The sequence below is a fragment of the Panicum hallii genome, chromosome 2 (genome assembly GCF_002211085.1).
Source record: "Panicum hallii strain FIL2 chromosome 2, PHallii_v3.1, whole genome shotgun sequence".
Lineage (NCBI taxonomy): Eukaryota > Viridiplantae > Streptophyta > Magnoliopsida > Poales > Poaceae > Panicum > Panicum hallii.
Window position 1 is genome coordinate 53,723,804 of NC_038043.1, and position 16,872 is coordinate 53,740,675.

Consider the following 16,872-nt stretch of genomic DNA (forward strand, 5'->3'; position numbering starts at 1 on the left):
TGAAGGCGGGCCAGCCCACCCATCCCCGCGGGTCGGCGGAGGCCGGTGTTGTGGCGCCGGTGCAGGTGGTGTAGGGCCCGGGTCCGCCAACGCCTGTGGAGAAGCCGCCGGTGGTGCGGCGCTAGGGCCCGCACCCGGGTCGCCGCCTGTCCGCCGGAGTTGCTCTGGGTCAAGAGTGACCCGAGCATCGCTTCGTCGAAGCCTGTGGGCAAGACGACGACGGCGGGCAGTGCGAGCGCGTAGCAGGCGGCGGCCGGGGTTTTCAACACCACGCCGGTGATGATGGCCGTCGTTCATGAAGCGAAGGATGAATGTGAGAAGAACAAGGGAGAGTTCTCTGTACATTATGACTTACAGATGAAACTCTCTTCTTTTCTTGTGGCTCCGTGGAGAACAAGTGCTGATAACGTGTTTAGAACTAAAATTATAATAGTAATTGTGAGGCAAGAAAAGTCATCTTTATTCATTGATCACTGTTATTTATACATGTATGAAGGGGTGGAGGGGTGGAGGAGATGTCTGTTCAATGAAGATCGTGACCATTGATTAGGCAACCGCCGTAATCAACGTATGTGATTCTCTCCTATTTTACTCCTAATGATCAACTGATCATATACTGTAACAATATATGCTGCCAAACAGTAACTAAATCTAAAAGTGGAAAAAGACTGTACGAATCTCGAATATTTGGAAGATATGCAATATTTTTTCTTCCGGAAGATAGATAGGGTTCCCGGTGGCAGAATGCTCGCGCGCGGCCGGGAGGATTTGGATGGCAGGGCCCACGGCCCACATAGCACGAGCCAGACAGTGCAGCCCAAAGAAGTCATGGCCCATGACCAATGAGGAGAAAGCATGTGTGGTGTGGGTGGGTCTGGTTCTGGGGCGGGCGCGCTGGGTACAGAGGTGGCCCGCCTTCGCAGTTCCCAGCGCAGCCCACGGACCGACACGTAGGATCATCAGTTTCTGTCCGGAATCGTCATCCACCCAGCAATTTCAGTACGGGATACACACACACATCAGGATCATACACACACAGCCGGGCAGGATAGTACAGGGCTCTCCAGCAAGTACTTCGAGTTTCGAGGGGCGGCTCCAAGGCATATAGCGATAGCATAATATGCAGCTCCTGATTATAGATTGTGACCGCAAATCCGAATGGAAATCATGGAAGATGGAACTGCTTGGAGCACCACACGGATCCCAGTCCCAGTATCCCATTCTTTCTGGCTTCACGCGCGCACCAGAATCAGTGCCCTGCCAAAGATGTCGCCCACCCAAGACGACGCGCCAAAGAGCACATGGAATGGAATGGAACAAAATCCCCCGCCCAGTTGTGTTCACCACTGACGATCGATCAATCAACCTCGCCTCAACACTGCGTAACTGTAACATGAAGGAAGGAAGACAAGAAGTGAAAGCTGCTTAATCTTATGATGGCAATCAATAAAGCGACATGGCAGGCGTCACCTGCCTACAGCGAACGCCGATAGACCAAGGCCTGGGCCTGGGCCTGCTCTGCTCTGCTCGCCCGCCGCCACCTCCGGATCAAGCCGCCGCCCGGAGTCACCATTCCACTAACACCATATCAGCATCAGGATTTTTTCCTCCTTCTCTGACTAGTCCAAAAGAGAGCAGCAGGTGTCTATTTCCCGTAGGGTTCCCCGTCATCAGAATACAGTTCCGGCTGTCTCGCCCCCTCCCCCAAATCGAGCCGCATATACCACCAGGGCAGGTAAGAGCAGACACCCATATGGCTGCACAGGGAAAAAGCACAATCATTTGCGCTGTGAGTGCATCATCCACTCGCTTCTCAGCGGAAAGCTTCTGTTCTTTAGCCCGGAGATTGTCTTATGCTAATGGCGTGTAGGCTTTGGCTAGCGGGAGAAGTGGTAGCTGCACTCACCTGAAGTCATTTGAAAGCCACCGATGTGGTGATGTAGCTTGAGGAGGCTGAGCTAGGCTTTAGTGTTGAATAATGCCATTGCCAAGCGTCCGTGCCTGACCCAGAAGAGACAGAAAGAGAGTGTTAAGGATAAGCTCAAAGATGAGTAGCGAAGCACTGATAGGTCATAGCACGTCTCAGTAAAGCATGCTATTTGTCAGCTAAACAAAGGACCCTGGAAAGAACTGGTTTTAGTCCACCTAGACTTTGGTATTGGCAGAAGATGAAGAAAACTTTGCCATTCCAAGGAATATAAGTCACTTGCAGGTCATGTTTTTTTGGTAATTTTTGCTTGCAGTTAGAGCTTAGAAGATTTCCTCACACAAAAAAGGGAACCTGGAAGACTTCTTTTTCAGCATATATTCCCATAGTTCTCTAGACAAGGACAATTCAAAGTGCAAGCATCCTCACACGACAGGCACACAAAATAGGAAAACTAACCAATCGTGGCCCTGTATGGGGTTACAGGACTGTACCTGATAGAAATGTATAACGCTGCTATCCAAAGCAGGTGCAGATCTGATCAGGAATGAGCTGGACAAGAAACTGAAGTTTGTTGTAGCCTGTCACTATACATGACAGGCATATCATCTTGCGGAAATTACAAGAACCAACATGTTTGCCACTACTGCAAACGAGCATATCCTGGTCCACTTAAAAGTACCGATAACTTGCCTTTTTCGTTGAATTATTGCCACCCGCAGACCTCGGCTTCTTTTTATAGCAAAGCAGAGTGAACCACGATAGCACAAACCTTGAGCAACCCTCTCCTCTGCTACTTCCAACAAAGGGAGGAATGGAGAGAGTACCAGGGGTGGGAGAGCAGAAGTCAGCAAAAAAAGTTGATGAAGCTGGCCAAGACGATGATAATACCTCAGTACCCTGGCTGAAGTTGGGTCTTGATGCGCCAAAAAGTGAAGAAGCTAAGCCTCCGGAGGCCAAATCGGTGGCCACTCCACATAGGACTTTCTCCTGCAACTACTGCATGAGAAAGTTCTTCAGCTCGCAGGCCCTTGGTGGACACCAGAATGCACACAAGAGGGAGAGGTGTGCAGCAAGGAAGTCACACAGGTTTCAAATGATGATGGGCCTCCCTCCAGCCGCTTCCATTCTCCAACCTTTGAGAGTGAACTCCCACTCCACAGTTCTGAAGGAGCATGGTGATAGAGCTGCTGTTGTCGTAGCAAGATTTGATGGAGGCCAGATGAGTGCCTGGATGCCTTTTGCAGTGGAAGAAGCTGGAGGGTTGGTATGGCCAGGGAGCTTCACAGCAAGTTCACCGGAGTCCAAGAAGCAAACAGAGAAAAATCTTGATCTGACCTTGCGCTTGTAAATTTGCAATTCACAGATAGGCCATTATATATAAGCATTTCTGAGAAGTGTAATCTTTTTTAACAATTTCTGTTGGGTGAACAAGTATAAAGTGCACGGTGAGAATGAAAATTTTAAACCTGCCCCTGTGCACATCCAGCAACTGCACTTTTATCTGCTCTGTTGTTTCTTGCATCATGCCATCCCATAGGCCATATGAACCTGGTTATATTGGATCAGTTTCAACCAATCTGCAACTGCATACTTAAAACTGGTTAAAGATATAATCAACTCAGTCAAGCCCAAGTCACATGCAATTGGTGATAGTATGCCAGGCAAATGTGCAATTGGTGGCTATGAAGTAAACTAGTGTACAATTGATATCTGTCTTGGCCTGACAGAACACAGTTTCTTCGAGAAGCTGCAATGGATAACAACAATGTGTTGGGATGACTTATGATGGGTGTTTTGTGGAGCATATTTACTTACGGAATGTAAATGATGAAGATAAGTTGTGGAGGGCCAAGTGATGAAGTAGCGACCTATGGAGCCATTATGGATTTTTATCATGATAAATTGATCTTTCTGTAGAGAAACAGACCAAACCAAAAGGTAAGGCATGTACCTTAGCTTGCACTCTGCATCTTTGTGGTAATTAGATTCCTGTTATGAGTCCAGTTCACATTCATACATTTGTTTCATTGGTAAACACTGTTATAAGAGATAAACCATCTGCAAGAAATTTGTCTCTTTAGCAATAACAAATATTTATATGCTGGAAAATCTTAGCTGTCATGATTGTTTGAGACTTCAAGCCTATCATGCAATACTAGTTGGCTTTATCATATTAGTCTTGTAAATATCTAACAAAGCAGCTAGCACCTACAAATACATATACTGTAGTCAATTGACATGACATAAATTGTATCATCAAAGTGCAGGTATCAATGAATCCATCAAAGTAATGTGAAAGAATATGAAAAAGAGTGATAACACCTTGACATATCAACGAAGTATACATGGAAAGAACAAGATTACATTCTCTTTTCAGTAGAAAAGGAAGTGCAAGCATAAGAATTCTCTAGTGAAAGCATAAGAACAAGGTGAACTAAGGGTAAATATGTGATAAGTGATGCCATGAGAAATATTTGGCAAGTCACCAGGTTGTATCATGAGTAAACTAACTGCAATAAGAGAAAAACAAAACAAACAATTGAATTGCAATATTTTCACTGCAGTCCTTCCAGTGGTTACAACACATGTAAAAAAAAATCAGGTAAGACATTGCGAGTGGGAACAGAAACAAATTTCATGGAAGCAAGTTACATTCCTCTGGGAAGCATCCCCTGGTTGTATATGACTTTAAATTTTACTAAGAGGTGTAGTTCGAACAAATAAAAAAAAAAAGCTGATCACAGTGTTCTGAGCTTATGCAATTCAGTATATTCTTCTATCATAGAAAAACCTCAAATCTGTTTGAAATAACCATCAAGATTAACACTGTAAATTGTTGTAAATGCAGTACTTGGCAATTGGAACTATCTTCAACATATTAAATTATGAGGAAACTCAGGATTTCAATTCTCAAGACACTAAACCAAAGGTATTCACTATTTCCAATGCTTTAGTTGTCATTCTGATGCTCTCTTGTAGAATTCAATTAACCATAATTTACTGTGAAATATATTTACTCACGAAGAGGCATATGTGCCAACATCTTTAAGTTGGATAAATCTTGGATGTTTCCCACACTTCACAGTGGGAAATAGTATCTTCTTTCCACTGTTACTCAAGCATTGCTACAGCAAGGCATCATAGAAACGAAGGAAAGAACAATATATTGTCAAAAGAAGATAATACATAAAAGGAACACATGAAGCTAACTCAATAGCGAATGAACACTGAACACATTATATTCATCTAAATTCATCAATTAGTTCACATGAATATGCATACATCAGGCCACATTCTTATAAGCTAATTGTTCAATATAAACAAAAAGGATGATGATGCAATGCTGACTCCATCCAGTTTTCTGGCATGCCATCTTCCTATTGTATTCTGTATGCATAAATACTTTGCATCGGTGTTACTGGGCGAGAAGAAGAAAGTAAGAAACAATTCATAAGTGTTATGTGCATTATGAAGAATCCAAAGTTTCACACCATCAGAGCTTTGCAAGCATATGTGCAAGCTCCTCATCCGTTACTTCCATCTCCTGGTGTTCGCCCACAGCCTCTGCAAGCCGCGCCGCTAACTGGTGCTTACACTGCAAAGAGCAAAAAAATATCCCAAAATTCAGCTACTATTTCAGTAGACACGAGCTAACAACTGACGAATGCTAATCCATCAAATCATTCCGTGGTTTGCACAACTTTTTGTTGTTCACGAGGCAGTAGCTGCAGAAAGGGCACTTACGCAGAGCTGCTCACCGCGCCCTACAATGTCGTAGAAGAAGGAGTAGCAGGTGCAGAGGTGCTCCGGGAAGCAGAGGTATTCCTCCTTCCTTTTCGACTCCCCCATCACCTGCAACCCAAACACAAGGCACGGGCGCACGGGGTCAACTAGCTGCCGTTAGTCGGGTTGGTCTGGGCGAATCAAAAGACGCAGAGCCACCGACCAGGAAGAGCGAGCGGCCGCTGGGCGCACCAGTGACGCGGCGGACGCCGCGCTCGTCGACAATCTTGCAGGCGCGAAGCATGTTCTTGCCGAACAGCGTCTCGAGGCTGCGCAGAGCGCGAGCACGTCAAGGATCCGAGTGAAGCATGCGCGGGACCGCGGGTACAACACCGCGCGGGGACGGGTGGCGGCGGGCGGTTTGGCATCACTTACATGGAAAGGTGCTCGTCGGATGCGCGGCCCGCGGACTTGATCTCCGCCCAGACGGCGTCGGCGACGGCGAGGGGGAGGCTGGTGGTGGCGGACATTGGACGGCGGCGAATCGGCGACGACTGCTGCTGGTTAACAGCAAGTGGGGGTTGTGGCTGCGTTGCGCGTGCGAGCTGTTCGACGTTTTGACGCAAACGAGACTGGAGGAGGAACCGGGGCTTGGTAGTGAGGCTGACAAGTGGGTCCGCGGCCCCGTTTGCCATTTCCCCACCTTTTTGGCGCGACAAACCGTATTAAATTGGGTTAATCGGATCCATACCATTATAATTATCCGAGTTCATTCATCTGCTATTATAATTTATCATATTAAAACTCTGCTAATAAATTTTTCAGCTCTTCGAAATATATCACTACTTACCCCTTCGATGTGTTTATGGACTAAATTATCCCCAGCCTTCTTGCTCCTCTCATCCCCTCTCTCCTTCCTTTCTCTGTCAATGCCCCGCGCCGCCGCCCCTGCTCCATGCACACACTGCTGCTCCCCTCCTCTGCCACGCCAGCTGCGCCGGTATCGCCATCGCCCCTGCTCTCCTTCTCTGTCGCTACCGAATCCCCTCCTCCCCTCCCCTCCTCTATTGTTACCGACTCCTCTCCACCTCTCCTTCCCTTTCATATCGCCGACGACTCCTCCCCTCCCCTCTCTTCCTTTCCGCGGTGCCACCTCCCCACCTCTCTGCAGCATGGCGCGCGGGGTGGCAGTGCAGGCCTCGCGAGCACGCGCGGAGTAGGCAAGGGTCTCGCATGGGGCACGGAGGCGCGAGCCTCGCGGGCGGCGCGGCCACACGAGCGTGGGTCGCGCGTGGCACGGCAGCGTGGGCGTGGTGCAGGGGCGCCGTGCGCGACGGCGGCGTGAGCGTGGAGCAGAGGAGGCAGCGTGGGGGTGCAGTGGCGGCGGCGTGGGCTATGGAGAGAGAGGAAGGAGAGAGAGGATGAGAGTACGAAGAAGGCTAGAGGTATTTTGGTTCATAAATTTTAAGAAACGCATCGAAAAGGTAAGTAATGGTGTGTTTTGTAGAGCTGACAAATTATAATGCACGATTCCATTATGATGAATTATAATGGTATATCGATGAACTCGGATAATTTTAATTGCATGGATCCAATTAACCCTATTAAATTTAGCAGAAATGGCCTCGACATGAAAGAAAAAATGTATGCACTATGCAGAGTTGCAGACTTTCCGAACTCCATGCATTCATAGAAGAACTGTAGAATTGAAATACGGCTGATACAATCAATCATCCTGAACTCCTCTACGAACTGCACTCACTTCAGATGATTCAACCATAGACAAATCGAAGGAAACTTATATACACATGGTTCAAACTGCCGATGAATTTGTGATTACAAGCTCTCGAGCTGGCAAACCAGCCAAACCAAAATCAGCTACATTTACTTGTATAAGCAATTCAATTCTCTGAACCCTGAACACTAAGCCACATTCTGCAGCCTAAAAGCATCAGACCAGAAGTAACTACCAGCAGAAGTCGAAGCAGCACGAGGGAATGCGTGCACCAATGGCATCAGCGGTTGTGGAGGGGGTCCGACGAGTTGGGCACCCTCCGCTCGCTGCCCGTGACGAGGCCTTCCGTCGCCGGGAACCGCCACCACTTCCTCGCCCGCACGTCGAGCGTCCCGCCGGCGGGTGGCCCCGCGCCGGTGGTGGCATTCGCTCCGTCCGTGCCGGTTGCAGACACGCCGTCGCCTTCTCCGGCGACCACCGCCGCGAGCATCGTCAGGAGGAGTAGTGCCAGGAGGAGCAGGAGCCTTTGACTGGCCATCTCGTGCATGGAGTAGGGTAGAGTGGGAGAGTGGACAGTCTCTGCACTCTACCTGTGCTTGAGAGGAGCTTCTTGTGTTTCTGAATCTTCTGCTGTCCTAATGTAACAGAACAATGGGAACATGCATGCAAGAGTCAAAGTTGAATCAAAAGTTGAAAAGGCCTTTTGTGGCCTAACAAGGTAGGGGCTGCTGGCACGCAATCATTCGCAAAGTGAACCTTTTCTACCATGGGAATCTAAAATCAACAATGCTTAGCAAACTCTGAATCATTTGCAACAGGAACAGCAGCAATTCAAAAGAGAAACATGCGGTAGCTGAAAGTTCCCCCGGCTCTATCATTGTGTAGCTTATGCCAATCTTCAGAAACCGAGGAACTACTTAATCTGCAAGAACTGAGCCATCTCTGGTGTCGTTTCAAATTGGGCGTCGTGCTGGGTTCCTTTCTCCCGAGATGCTTTTAGGTGGGGAGGTTAGTTAGCGAGAATCGGAGGTTAGCGGAAGATGGCGGTGTGGTTATGATTAAGTAAATGGGAGCAGGTGAAAATGGCCCGGGAAACAGGGGACACAGCTTTCCACGAGGAGAAAGGAAGGCCTCGAGGCTTCAAAGCCTATGCGCCCCCGGGGGAAGGAGGGGGGGGGGGGGGGGGGGTTGTTCTTTTTCTCTCCTGTGGGCGGACCGGAGAAAGCGCGGCGGCAGCGGCGTGCGTGCACCGTCGCGGCCCGCCTGCCGCCCTCTGGGCTTCGATGCGTGGCCGTGGCCGCGGCCGTGCCTCGGCTGCCTCTCCCCTGTCTCCGTTGCTCAGCTTTCCGGTGGCATGGGACAGAGCCGGGGCTTTTGCTGCTGCGGTTCTCCAACTGCTCCGAGCCTCCATTGTCGGAGCGGAGCGGAGACATCAGACATGGGGACGGGAATCTGCATTGTCGAGTCCTGTGACAGCGCTCTACTGAATACGATGCTCCATGACGATTACTTAGCAGTAACCCACTTTGTTGTGCGTGTGCGTGTGTGGTTTTAATCAATAAAGTTATAAAGAGGGAGCTTTATGAGGCGCGTAGTCGTAGAAGTCTTGCATTCCTGCTCGACCAGCTGTTGACACAAACATACCACAGCACTGCGATACAAACGTTTGGCGAGGTTAGCAATTTTTGTGATCTTCATGGCAAACACCAAAGTTTCTGGACAACAAAGCTTGAGGCCTATCGTTGTCACCTTGGCTTGGCTAGCTAGATACTCCGTGTTTAGCACAATCTGTCTCCAGGATAGCATGGTGTAGCGTCCATTCAGCGGCAAGGAGTAGCCCTTCTCTGCACGTGTAGGCCTCTACTTCCTCCGCACTACCTGCATCAGATATAGCACGCCAAGCTATCAGCAACACCTTGCCCCGATGATCCCATATCAGCACCCCAACACCAGCATCAACGTTCAGCTCCATTAGGCGCCATCCACGTTGATCTTGGGTCTCCAGCCATATCCAGGGTCCGGAGGCACCAACGCCTAGACGGTTTTCAGGTCTCTGAACTGAGTCTGCTTGCTTCCCTTCGTCGTCCGGCTTGGCTTGTTATCAGTTATCGGACGGGTCATGTCATGACTCACTTGTGTTGTTTTGATGGAAGTGTTGAAGAACACTGCAGTGGGCCAATGGCTGCACTTTCATTGCAGCAATGGGAAAAAAAACTGTGCTGATAACAGTATACTCTGAAGTTAAGATCGACCGTGGCCAATTAAGGAGCGTGACCGCGTGAGGGAAAACGAAAACAAAACCCAGCTCAATATACTCAATGGGCTTCCATCAGTCAAGATGCTAACCAAGCCTGTTTAAACAAAAATGGGCCATAATTTGGACGGGCTCCTAGCCTTTATCCGCGGCCCAACAGAAACCCCACCTGCTGAGCTTCCCAGAGCCGTAGCCGAACCAAACAAAACCCCGCCTGCAAGTCTCTCCCCACACACCACAACACACTCCTGTCCTGTGATCGTCTCTCTCCTCTAGTCAGTCCCCTTCTCCATCTCTCTCATCTCATCCCTCCTCCACGCCACAGGCAGATCTCGCCTTTCCCGCAGCCATGGCGGAGGACGCCCCCAACGCCGCAGCCGAGGGCACCCAGCCCGCGCCCCCCGAGGGATCCGCCGACGCCGCCCCGCCGGCCTCCGGCGCGAAGGCCGCGGAGGCGCTGCTCCCGTCGCTCAGCATCTGGCCGCCGTCGCAGCGCACGCGCGACGCCGTCGTGCGCCGCCTCGTGCAGACGCTCGCGGCGCCCAGCGTCCTCTCCCAGCGCTACGGCGCCGTCCCGGAGCCCGAGGCCGAGCGCGCCGCCGCCGCCGTCGAGGCCGAGGCCTTCGCCGCCGCCTCCGAGTCCGCCGCCGGCGCGTCCCCGGCCTCCGTCGAGGAGGGGATAGAGGTCCTCCAGGCGTACTCCAAGGAGGTCAGCCGCCGCCTCCTCGAGCTCGCCAAGTCCCGGTCCGCCGCCGCCGCGGCGCCCGCCCCCGAGGCCAGCGCGCAGGAGTCGGAGGAATCGTCGGCGCCCGCGGAGGCTGCCGCTTCCAAGGAGTAAGGCGCCGGCCCCGCGCTTTGATCCACCGAAATTTGCTGTTATTTTGGCATTTCGTTGGAAATTATTCGTGGTTTCCTCAGCCTATGGCTAGTAGTATCCATTGTCTATTAGAGATGCGCGTGAGAGGAGGAACTGATGCTTGTTTCATGGACCTGGTATGCTGCTATGATATTAAGTTATAAACCGTGAATCCTTGCCATTGCATATGTAAAGGTTGTGCATACATGTTTGCATGAGTTCATCCATTCTGATTTCCTGGTTGTGAAGTGGTTACTTCTCAAGAATGGTTGTATCATTACGACTATACTTGAACTGCGTTAGTTACTGGGCTCTGGGAGAAGATTGCAATCTTGATCAATGAATAATGCAGGTCTGTTAAACTATATGTGCCTCTAATTTACAAAATCAAACCCAGCCACTTCGATTTTGCATGTGCACAATTACAGAGAGGTTGCAGTTATTATCTAAACAAGTTAATCATTTGTTGTCAATTGGACATGATGCTTGTGGGGTTAGAATGGTATTATTTGATCTAGTACATAGCTAACATTCACCAGCTGGCATTTCAATGAAGAATACCTAACTGCAAGGACAGTTGGTTGATATTTGATAGCTGCATTTGCATAATTCATGATTTGAAGTTAAAATTTGACTTTCTAGATGAGGTGTACCAAATTCGTAGTACTTTGTGGAACACCAATTTCAAATGTTAAATTTAATCAATTATACAGATGTAACTGTCACCTTCAATCACAGACTTCACTTTGAAATTTTATTTGTACTGCTGTAACTATCCATGAGTCGGAGTACATAGTGCATCTGTACAATTGACGATTTAAGTTACGAAGCACCTGGTTGGTCATGAGTCACTAGATGAAAACTGCAGGTAGCCAAATATACCATTGGATTCTTTTTTACGTTACATGCTGTCATGTTCTCATGTGTACTTTATGTTGATTCTGAGTCATGGAGTTTACAACCAGCTAAATCAGTATGCAGTCTCATTGAATGTTTACCACTAAGCAGTTGTTGGGTTAGCTACTTCTCAACTTGCAGGCCTGATGGTTGATATTTCAGTGAGAGCGTAGAATGTTCACTTGCAGGTATTAGAGATTTGAGTCAAATCACCTGAATTATAAATAGTCCTCTGGTCTCTGCTTAGGGTATCCAGTTTCCTGATATTCTGGTAGCCACTAAAGCAGTGTGCTGCTTAAAAAGAATTGTGTGTTGCCAACTTGCCATGTGATTTTTAGCTAGTTATCATATATGAATATTGATGTCAGGGCAACAAGGGTCTTTCCTTTTGGTTGCCCCAGCATACCTGGTGTTATGTCATATTCACAGTTTAACACAGAATTATTGTATTAGGTTCTTGACCATGAAAGTACTGAAAGGAGAAAACGAGTAGACAGTCCTATAGAAGATCTTTAAACTTGTACTTCACATCTTTTACAACTTTAAAAGGTGTTGGTTCGATGGTAGATGTATGCATTACTTTGCGAACACGCAGTCTTCTTTGTTGCAATTGCCAGATAGGCTTTGTTCAATTTATGTTGTTTAAATTTTGCTTGATTGTTTTGTGTTGAATTGCTAATACCAGTTCCAAGACAGACCTTTCCATGATTTAAAATATGAGTTGAAGTGATTGAAAGCGATACAATGGTTGCAAACTTGCAACTATAAGAAATAAGAATGTTGTGTTTAGCCGTTTTAGTTCCAGCCTATGGGGAGATTTACCTAGCCAAAGAGAATGCCCTTTCTGTAACGGTATAGCCGGCCAGGGCTGATGGATGGCGATTATGTTTTGCAGAAGCTGAACAATCGAGTTCTCCTTTTCTCCAATGAAATTGAACGTGCGGTTTGACTGTGCACGTTTGAGCAGTCTATGAATGTGGTAATTCTCAACCTCACATTTGAGTTTCCTCCCCCAGCCATCTTGTTCCATTGGCACAAACGGTTAATGGGGGCATAATGAGTTATATTTCGGTCTTGGAGGACTGATGGGATAGTATGGTAAGTTCTCGGAACTGAAGTATTCAGAGTCGCTATGGGCAAATTTGTCCAATTAACATGTCTGAAGGAACCAATGTTGGACTTAACCGAATCTTTAGCAATCATGTGAGAATTGATCAGGGTTGGGAGTCTCTAGTCTGTATCTCTATCTGAGAAAACAAAAGAAAATGGATCATACTGGAGAGTTGGCTGAAATGAGCCACGTGGATCGCTGTTTCTCTTCTCGCTCGTCCATCTAATCAAGCATCATCTTAATTCAAATTGACGATGTACTTTAGTCTCATGACAAAGACCAAAGTATAGGGGGGAAACACACAAAATACACCCAAACAAAAAGAGCCATCCACGTGTCCGCATATTACTGGCCTGGTGCTCTCATCACCCTCGGCCCAAAGAAACGGGGTCGCTTTTGGCTTGCCGCGCTTTCTTCGGAGCCAAGGCAGGTAGCCAGCCAATCAGCCATCCCGGAAGATTCCAGCTGGGCGCGTTGCGTCATCGCGCGCCACGCACGCACCGGCACACCAAGCAACCAAAGCACCGTTGGTTTCGCTCTCGAAGCCGGCTCGACCGACCGATCGATCGAAGCTTAGGCGTCCGCGGCGATCAAACCGACGCACGGACGCCCAATAAAACCCCCGTCGGCCGGGGGAATCCATTCGTCTCCACCGGCAGTTCCACTCCAACCGCCTCTCCCGTGCGCGTGCGCGTGCGCGTGTCCCTCGCCACTCGCCAGCCGCTCCTCATCGCCCCTCGTGCCCCGGCGTCGCTCCCTCGTGCGACTCCGGATCCGCGGCCCTCGGAGAGACAGGTGATCCCTAGCGAAATCGTACCCCCTCGATCGCGCGCTTCGTCGTTAATGGCGGCATGGTCTGTTCGTTCTCCTAACTCCCATCTGCTTCTGTTTTCTCTGCTGGAGCAGGCGGTGGCTGGTCGCTTGCAGTAGGCGGGCTCTCGCTGCGGGTCGTCGTCGGCGCGATGGTTTCCTTCGAGATGAACGACCGCAAGAGTAAGCGACCCCTCGCCCACCCGCCCGCTCGGTTCCCTTTCTCTGTCGCCTGCGACTTGTGAGGCCGTCTGGTACTGCGTGTTCGTGAGATGGTGTCTACATTTGCGTGTACTCTTCGCTTCTCCACTACCTGTTCGGGTGTGGGAGATTTGCTCGAGTTTGCTTCGCTTTCGCGCTCCGTTTACTGTTGGTGCGGGTGGAAGATCGGGCCATGTTTGCCTCTCGGTTCCGCGCGGTTTATGAGTCGTTTGGTGGGAGATTGGGTGATTCGTTGGGATGGTTACCTCGCATCCAAATCATGATTATTATCCGCGACCATCAGTACGAAAGCAGAGTTTTTAGATCCCAATGAATCTTGTGTTATCTTAACCTGTCGTCCTTCTGGGTGAAGATTTCTCACCAAAATTCGTTGATGTGCTGCATTACCTTTTAATCTGCGAGCATTCGTGTAGTGTTCACTATATGCATTCAGTACAACTGAGTAGTAGCATTAGGCTGCGTCACTGATAAATGAGATTAACTATGCTCTGAATCTTAACATTGCCTCTCTGGTTAATATACACAACGTACAGTCAGGTTAGAGTTCAGAAAAATGAGTTTGCCTCTACAAATTCTGACATACAATCAGAGTTAGAATTTCAGTCATGCTTGTTGATGTTTGGTCGTGCCTCTACGAATTTATCATGCTTGCTGATGTTTGCTCAGACACTGATGAGCAATTGTCTCCAGTAGTTCAGGAATATAACACAGTTTCTGATCAGGAGAGACCATCCATAGTAAATGTACATGGCTACTGACTATACTATACACTATGTTCAGTACATTGGCTTCCTTATTTTACTTTGTGACACTCCAGCTTCTTCAATTGCTCTTGCTAAACCTCCAAGTTTAGTATGCTGTAATCTAGATTCTAGAATGCATCAGCACCTTTCAACCTTTGTTAAACTTGCTTCAAAAAGGCACTTGCTAAACTGTTGCTATACAATAATGCTTGTTGAAGTTTGGTCATCCATTGATGAGAAATTGTCAGATGTAGTAGGAGCACTATGTTTCACCACAGTTGAACAGGAAAAACTTTGCTCTGAGTATTAGCATTGCCTCTCTAGTCTCTGCACATTACGCAGAGTCTGGTTTATGCAAATTTGACATACATTTAGGTTAAGAAATTTCAATAATGTGTGATGATGTTTGGCCATCCACTGAACTGATGAGTAATTGTTAGATGTAGTTCAGCAACATGGCACACAGTTTCTATTTCTGATCAGGAACAATCATCCATTAGTAGCTAAACATGGCTAATGACACAACACAATATATACAGTAAATTGGATTTCTTATTGAGATTCTGTGACATTTCAGCTCCTTGGGCTTATGTTGCAATATACAATTCATGTGTATCTTCCAACTTCGGCTAAACTGTTTCTCACCTTTTTTTTCACCAACAGAGATTGGGCTGGGCTTGACTGGATTTGGAGTTCTCTTCTCATTCCTTGGGATCATTATGCTGTTTGACAAGGGGTTCCTTGCAATAGGGAATGTAAGAATGATTCGTTCTTTTGTGTTATTCGGATTCGGACTTCATTCTAGCATCCTGTTTACTGATAAGCACTGCTGTTTGTCATGTTGCCAGATTCTCTTTGTTTCTGGCGTCTTACTGACCATTGGGCTGAAGCCAACTGTGCAATTCTTCACCAAGCCTAAGAATCACAAGGTCCCTTCCAAACCCAATCCATTCCAGTTCCATTTCTATTCTTAGCTAACAAATGAACCTCATTAACTGTGCAGGGTTCAATGTCTTTCGGGTTTGGCTTTTTCCTGGTCCTCTTTGGCTGGCCTGCCTTAGGCATGATGGTGGAGTCATATGGCTTCATCATGCTCTTCAGGTTGGTAATTTTTTAAAAGTTGTTATTGTATGATTTGCCTGGCTGCTGGCAGAGTATTTTTTCTGTTGCACATGGAACTGAACAATTGGCATCGTATCTAATCCCTTCTGAATTCTTCTCAGCGGCTTCTGGCCAACCGCTGCTGTTTACCTGCAAAAGAGTCCCTCCTTCGGCTGGATATTCCACCACCCCTTTGTGACTTCGGTATGATCTTCATATATTACAACTCATAAATCCGTCAGCCATGCCTTGTTCCCCAGGTTGTAATCCTCGCTGATGTTTCCTGCCTGTCGAATTTTGCAGCTGATCACTCGGTTCAGGGGAAGAAGGGTCCCGGTGTGATTCGGGCTGGCTGCTGGATCATCCCCAAAGCATGTCAAATCCCCTGTACAGACGTAGACCGATTGACATATGCATTTTGTTCGTTCGCAATACGTTGATTCTACCCATCTTAAAGAGAGACAAAAGGAAGTCGCTGCTGCTGTTATGTGGATCTTCCTACGCTGCTGCCAGTAGTCCGTCTCAACATAGCGTAACTAGTCAGTTTTTTCTGCAAGAAGGCATTTCTTGGCTGTTAATAAGTAGGTGATAGATCAATGGTGATAGCCTGGTACTACCTCTTTTCTGTATGCCGATGACTAGGACGGAGTTGTGAGCTGGTTTGGAAAAACCAGCCGTCTTGTGAGAAACAGTTGTGTTTGCTTAACATGACTTGGTTAATCTGTGATTCTGTGTACGTGTGCCCGGTCGAGTATTACTTTGCGTTCGCATAATTTCATTTTCTGAGTGTCTGTCCTCTGCTGGACGCCTGCACTGATGCCCGATGTAGTGAACACGCAGCCCAGTGTTGGGGTATCACGCAGCTGCACCGCGATGCACAATACCTTGCTCGTCATGCCAGCCAAATAATTGCCTCCTTACCTCTCATCCGTCATCACCTCTCTCTATATCTTCCTTCGAATCATGTGATACACACCTCCATCAGCAAGTCAAAGTCTCCCAAGTGCCCTGCCTGAAAGTTCAAGTTCAGTTTGATGTTCAACACCTGTCGGAAGCATTTTTAGAGTTGAATGTTCAAATCTAAGTCCAAAAAGTTGTATGCCCAATTCCCAAATTTAAAATTCAGTCCCTTGAACCTTTTCTCTCCGGATGAAAGTTAAACTGCAATTCCACAAGGTTTCCATCTGATTCTAGTTCCCAGATTGAGAATTCTGTTGACGGTCCAATCCCCAAAACCATGTTTCAAATTGAAATCAATGCAAGATTTATATTTGAATTTATTTTTTAGAATTAATTGGAACTCCAGAAGGGTGGCTAGCAAAGGGGGCCTGCTAATCAGCGCACATTTTCCGCTAGCAATGCACCGCGTTAGCATCAAACCCTGTGCATCAAAAAATCACCGCGTCAAATCATCGACGGAATCAGGCCTTGAGAAAGTAAAATTATTTATTAAAAAAAAAGAAACTCACCTCCCTTCCGACTCGAAATTT

At 47.8% G+C, this 16,872-nt stretch overlaps 5 protein-coding genes across 16 annotated transcripts; 3 read left to right on the forward strand and 2 right to left on the reverse strand.

Annotated features, from left to right (window-relative positions):
- Nucleotides 1–843: 843 nt before the first annotated feature.
- Nucleotides 844–6,320, reverse strand: LOC112882219 (zinc finger SWIM domain-containing protein 7). Of its 12 annotated transcripts, none has more exons than XM_025947225.1 (9): nucleotides 6,089–6,320; nucleotides 5,877–5,982; nucleotides 5,675–5,782; nucleotides 3,882–5,525; nucleotides 3,746–3,798; nucleotides 2,819–3,478; nucleotides 2,422–2,720; nucleotides 1,907–2,001; nucleotides 844–1,757 (listed from the first exon to the last, which is right to left on the reverse strand). In XM_025947225.1, exons 1-4 carry the CDS (start codon nucleotides 6,181–6,183, stop codon nucleotides 5,424–5,426), a joined length of 411 nt encoding a protein of 136 aa, XP_025803010.1. In that variant the 5' UTR covers nucleotides 6,184–6,320; the 3' UTR covers nucleotides 844–1,757; nucleotides 1,907–2,001; nucleotides 2,422–2,720; nucleotides 2,819–3,478; nucleotides 3,746–3,798; nucleotides 3,882–5,423. The 12 variants fall into 12 exon arrangements, with proteins under 12 accessions (XP_025803010.1, XP_025803005.1, XP_025803013.1 ...); XM_025947220.1 differs by having other exon boundaries at nucleotides 2,819–3,513; XM_025947228.1 differs by having other exon boundaries at nucleotides 2,819–3,988; nucleotides 5,422–5,525.
- On the forward strand, nucleotides 2,674–3,397 carry LOC112882218 (zinc finger protein 7-like). The gene has a single exon (XM_025947215.1). It carries the CDS (start codon nucleotides 2,742–2,744, stop codon nucleotides 3,276–3,278), a length of 537 nt encoding a protein of 178 aa, XP_025803000.1. The 5' UTR covers nucleotides 2,674–2,741; the 3' UTR covers nucleotides 3,279–3,397.
- A 1,059-nt stretch (nucleotides 6,321–7,379) lies between the features above and the next one.
- Nucleotides 7,380–8,259, reverse strand: LOC112882221. The gene has a single exon (XM_025947229.1). It carries the CDS (start codon nucleotides 7,933–7,935, stop codon nucleotides 7,669–7,671), a length of 267 nt encoding a protein of 88 aa, XP_025803014.1. The 5' UTR covers nucleotides 7,936–8,259; the 3' UTR covers nucleotides 7,380–7,668.
- Nucleotides 8,260–9,868: 1,609 nt separating this feature from the next.
- Nucleotides 9,869–10,725, forward strand: LOC112879934 (MFP1 attachment factor 1-like). Its single transcript, XM_025944374.1, has one exon. The coding sequence runs from the start codon at nucleotides 9,992–9,994 to the stop codon at nucleotides 10,478–10,480; it is 489 nt and encodes a 162-aa protein (XP_025800159.1). The 5' UTR covers nucleotides 9,869–9,991; the 3' UTR covers nucleotides 10,481–10,725.
- Nucleotides 10,726–13,013: 2,288 nt separating this feature from the next.
- Nucleotides 13,014–16,118, forward strand: LOC112879937 (vesicle transport protein GOT1-like). The gene is made up of 7 exons (XM_025944376.1): nucleotides 13,014–13,301; nucleotides 13,413–13,499; nucleotides 14,945–15,036; nucleotides 15,130–15,210; nucleotides 15,285–15,382; nucleotides 15,505–15,586; nucleotides 15,686–16,118. The coding sequence occupies exons 2-7, from the start codon at nucleotides 13,469–13,471 to the stop codon at nucleotides 15,722–15,724; spliced, it is 423 nt and encodes a 140-aa protein (XP_025800161.1). The 5' UTR covers nucleotides 13,014–13,301; nucleotides 13,413–13,468; the 3' UTR covers nucleotides 15,725–16,118.
- The last annotated feature ends 754 nt before the right edge of the window (nucleotides 16,119–16,872 follow it).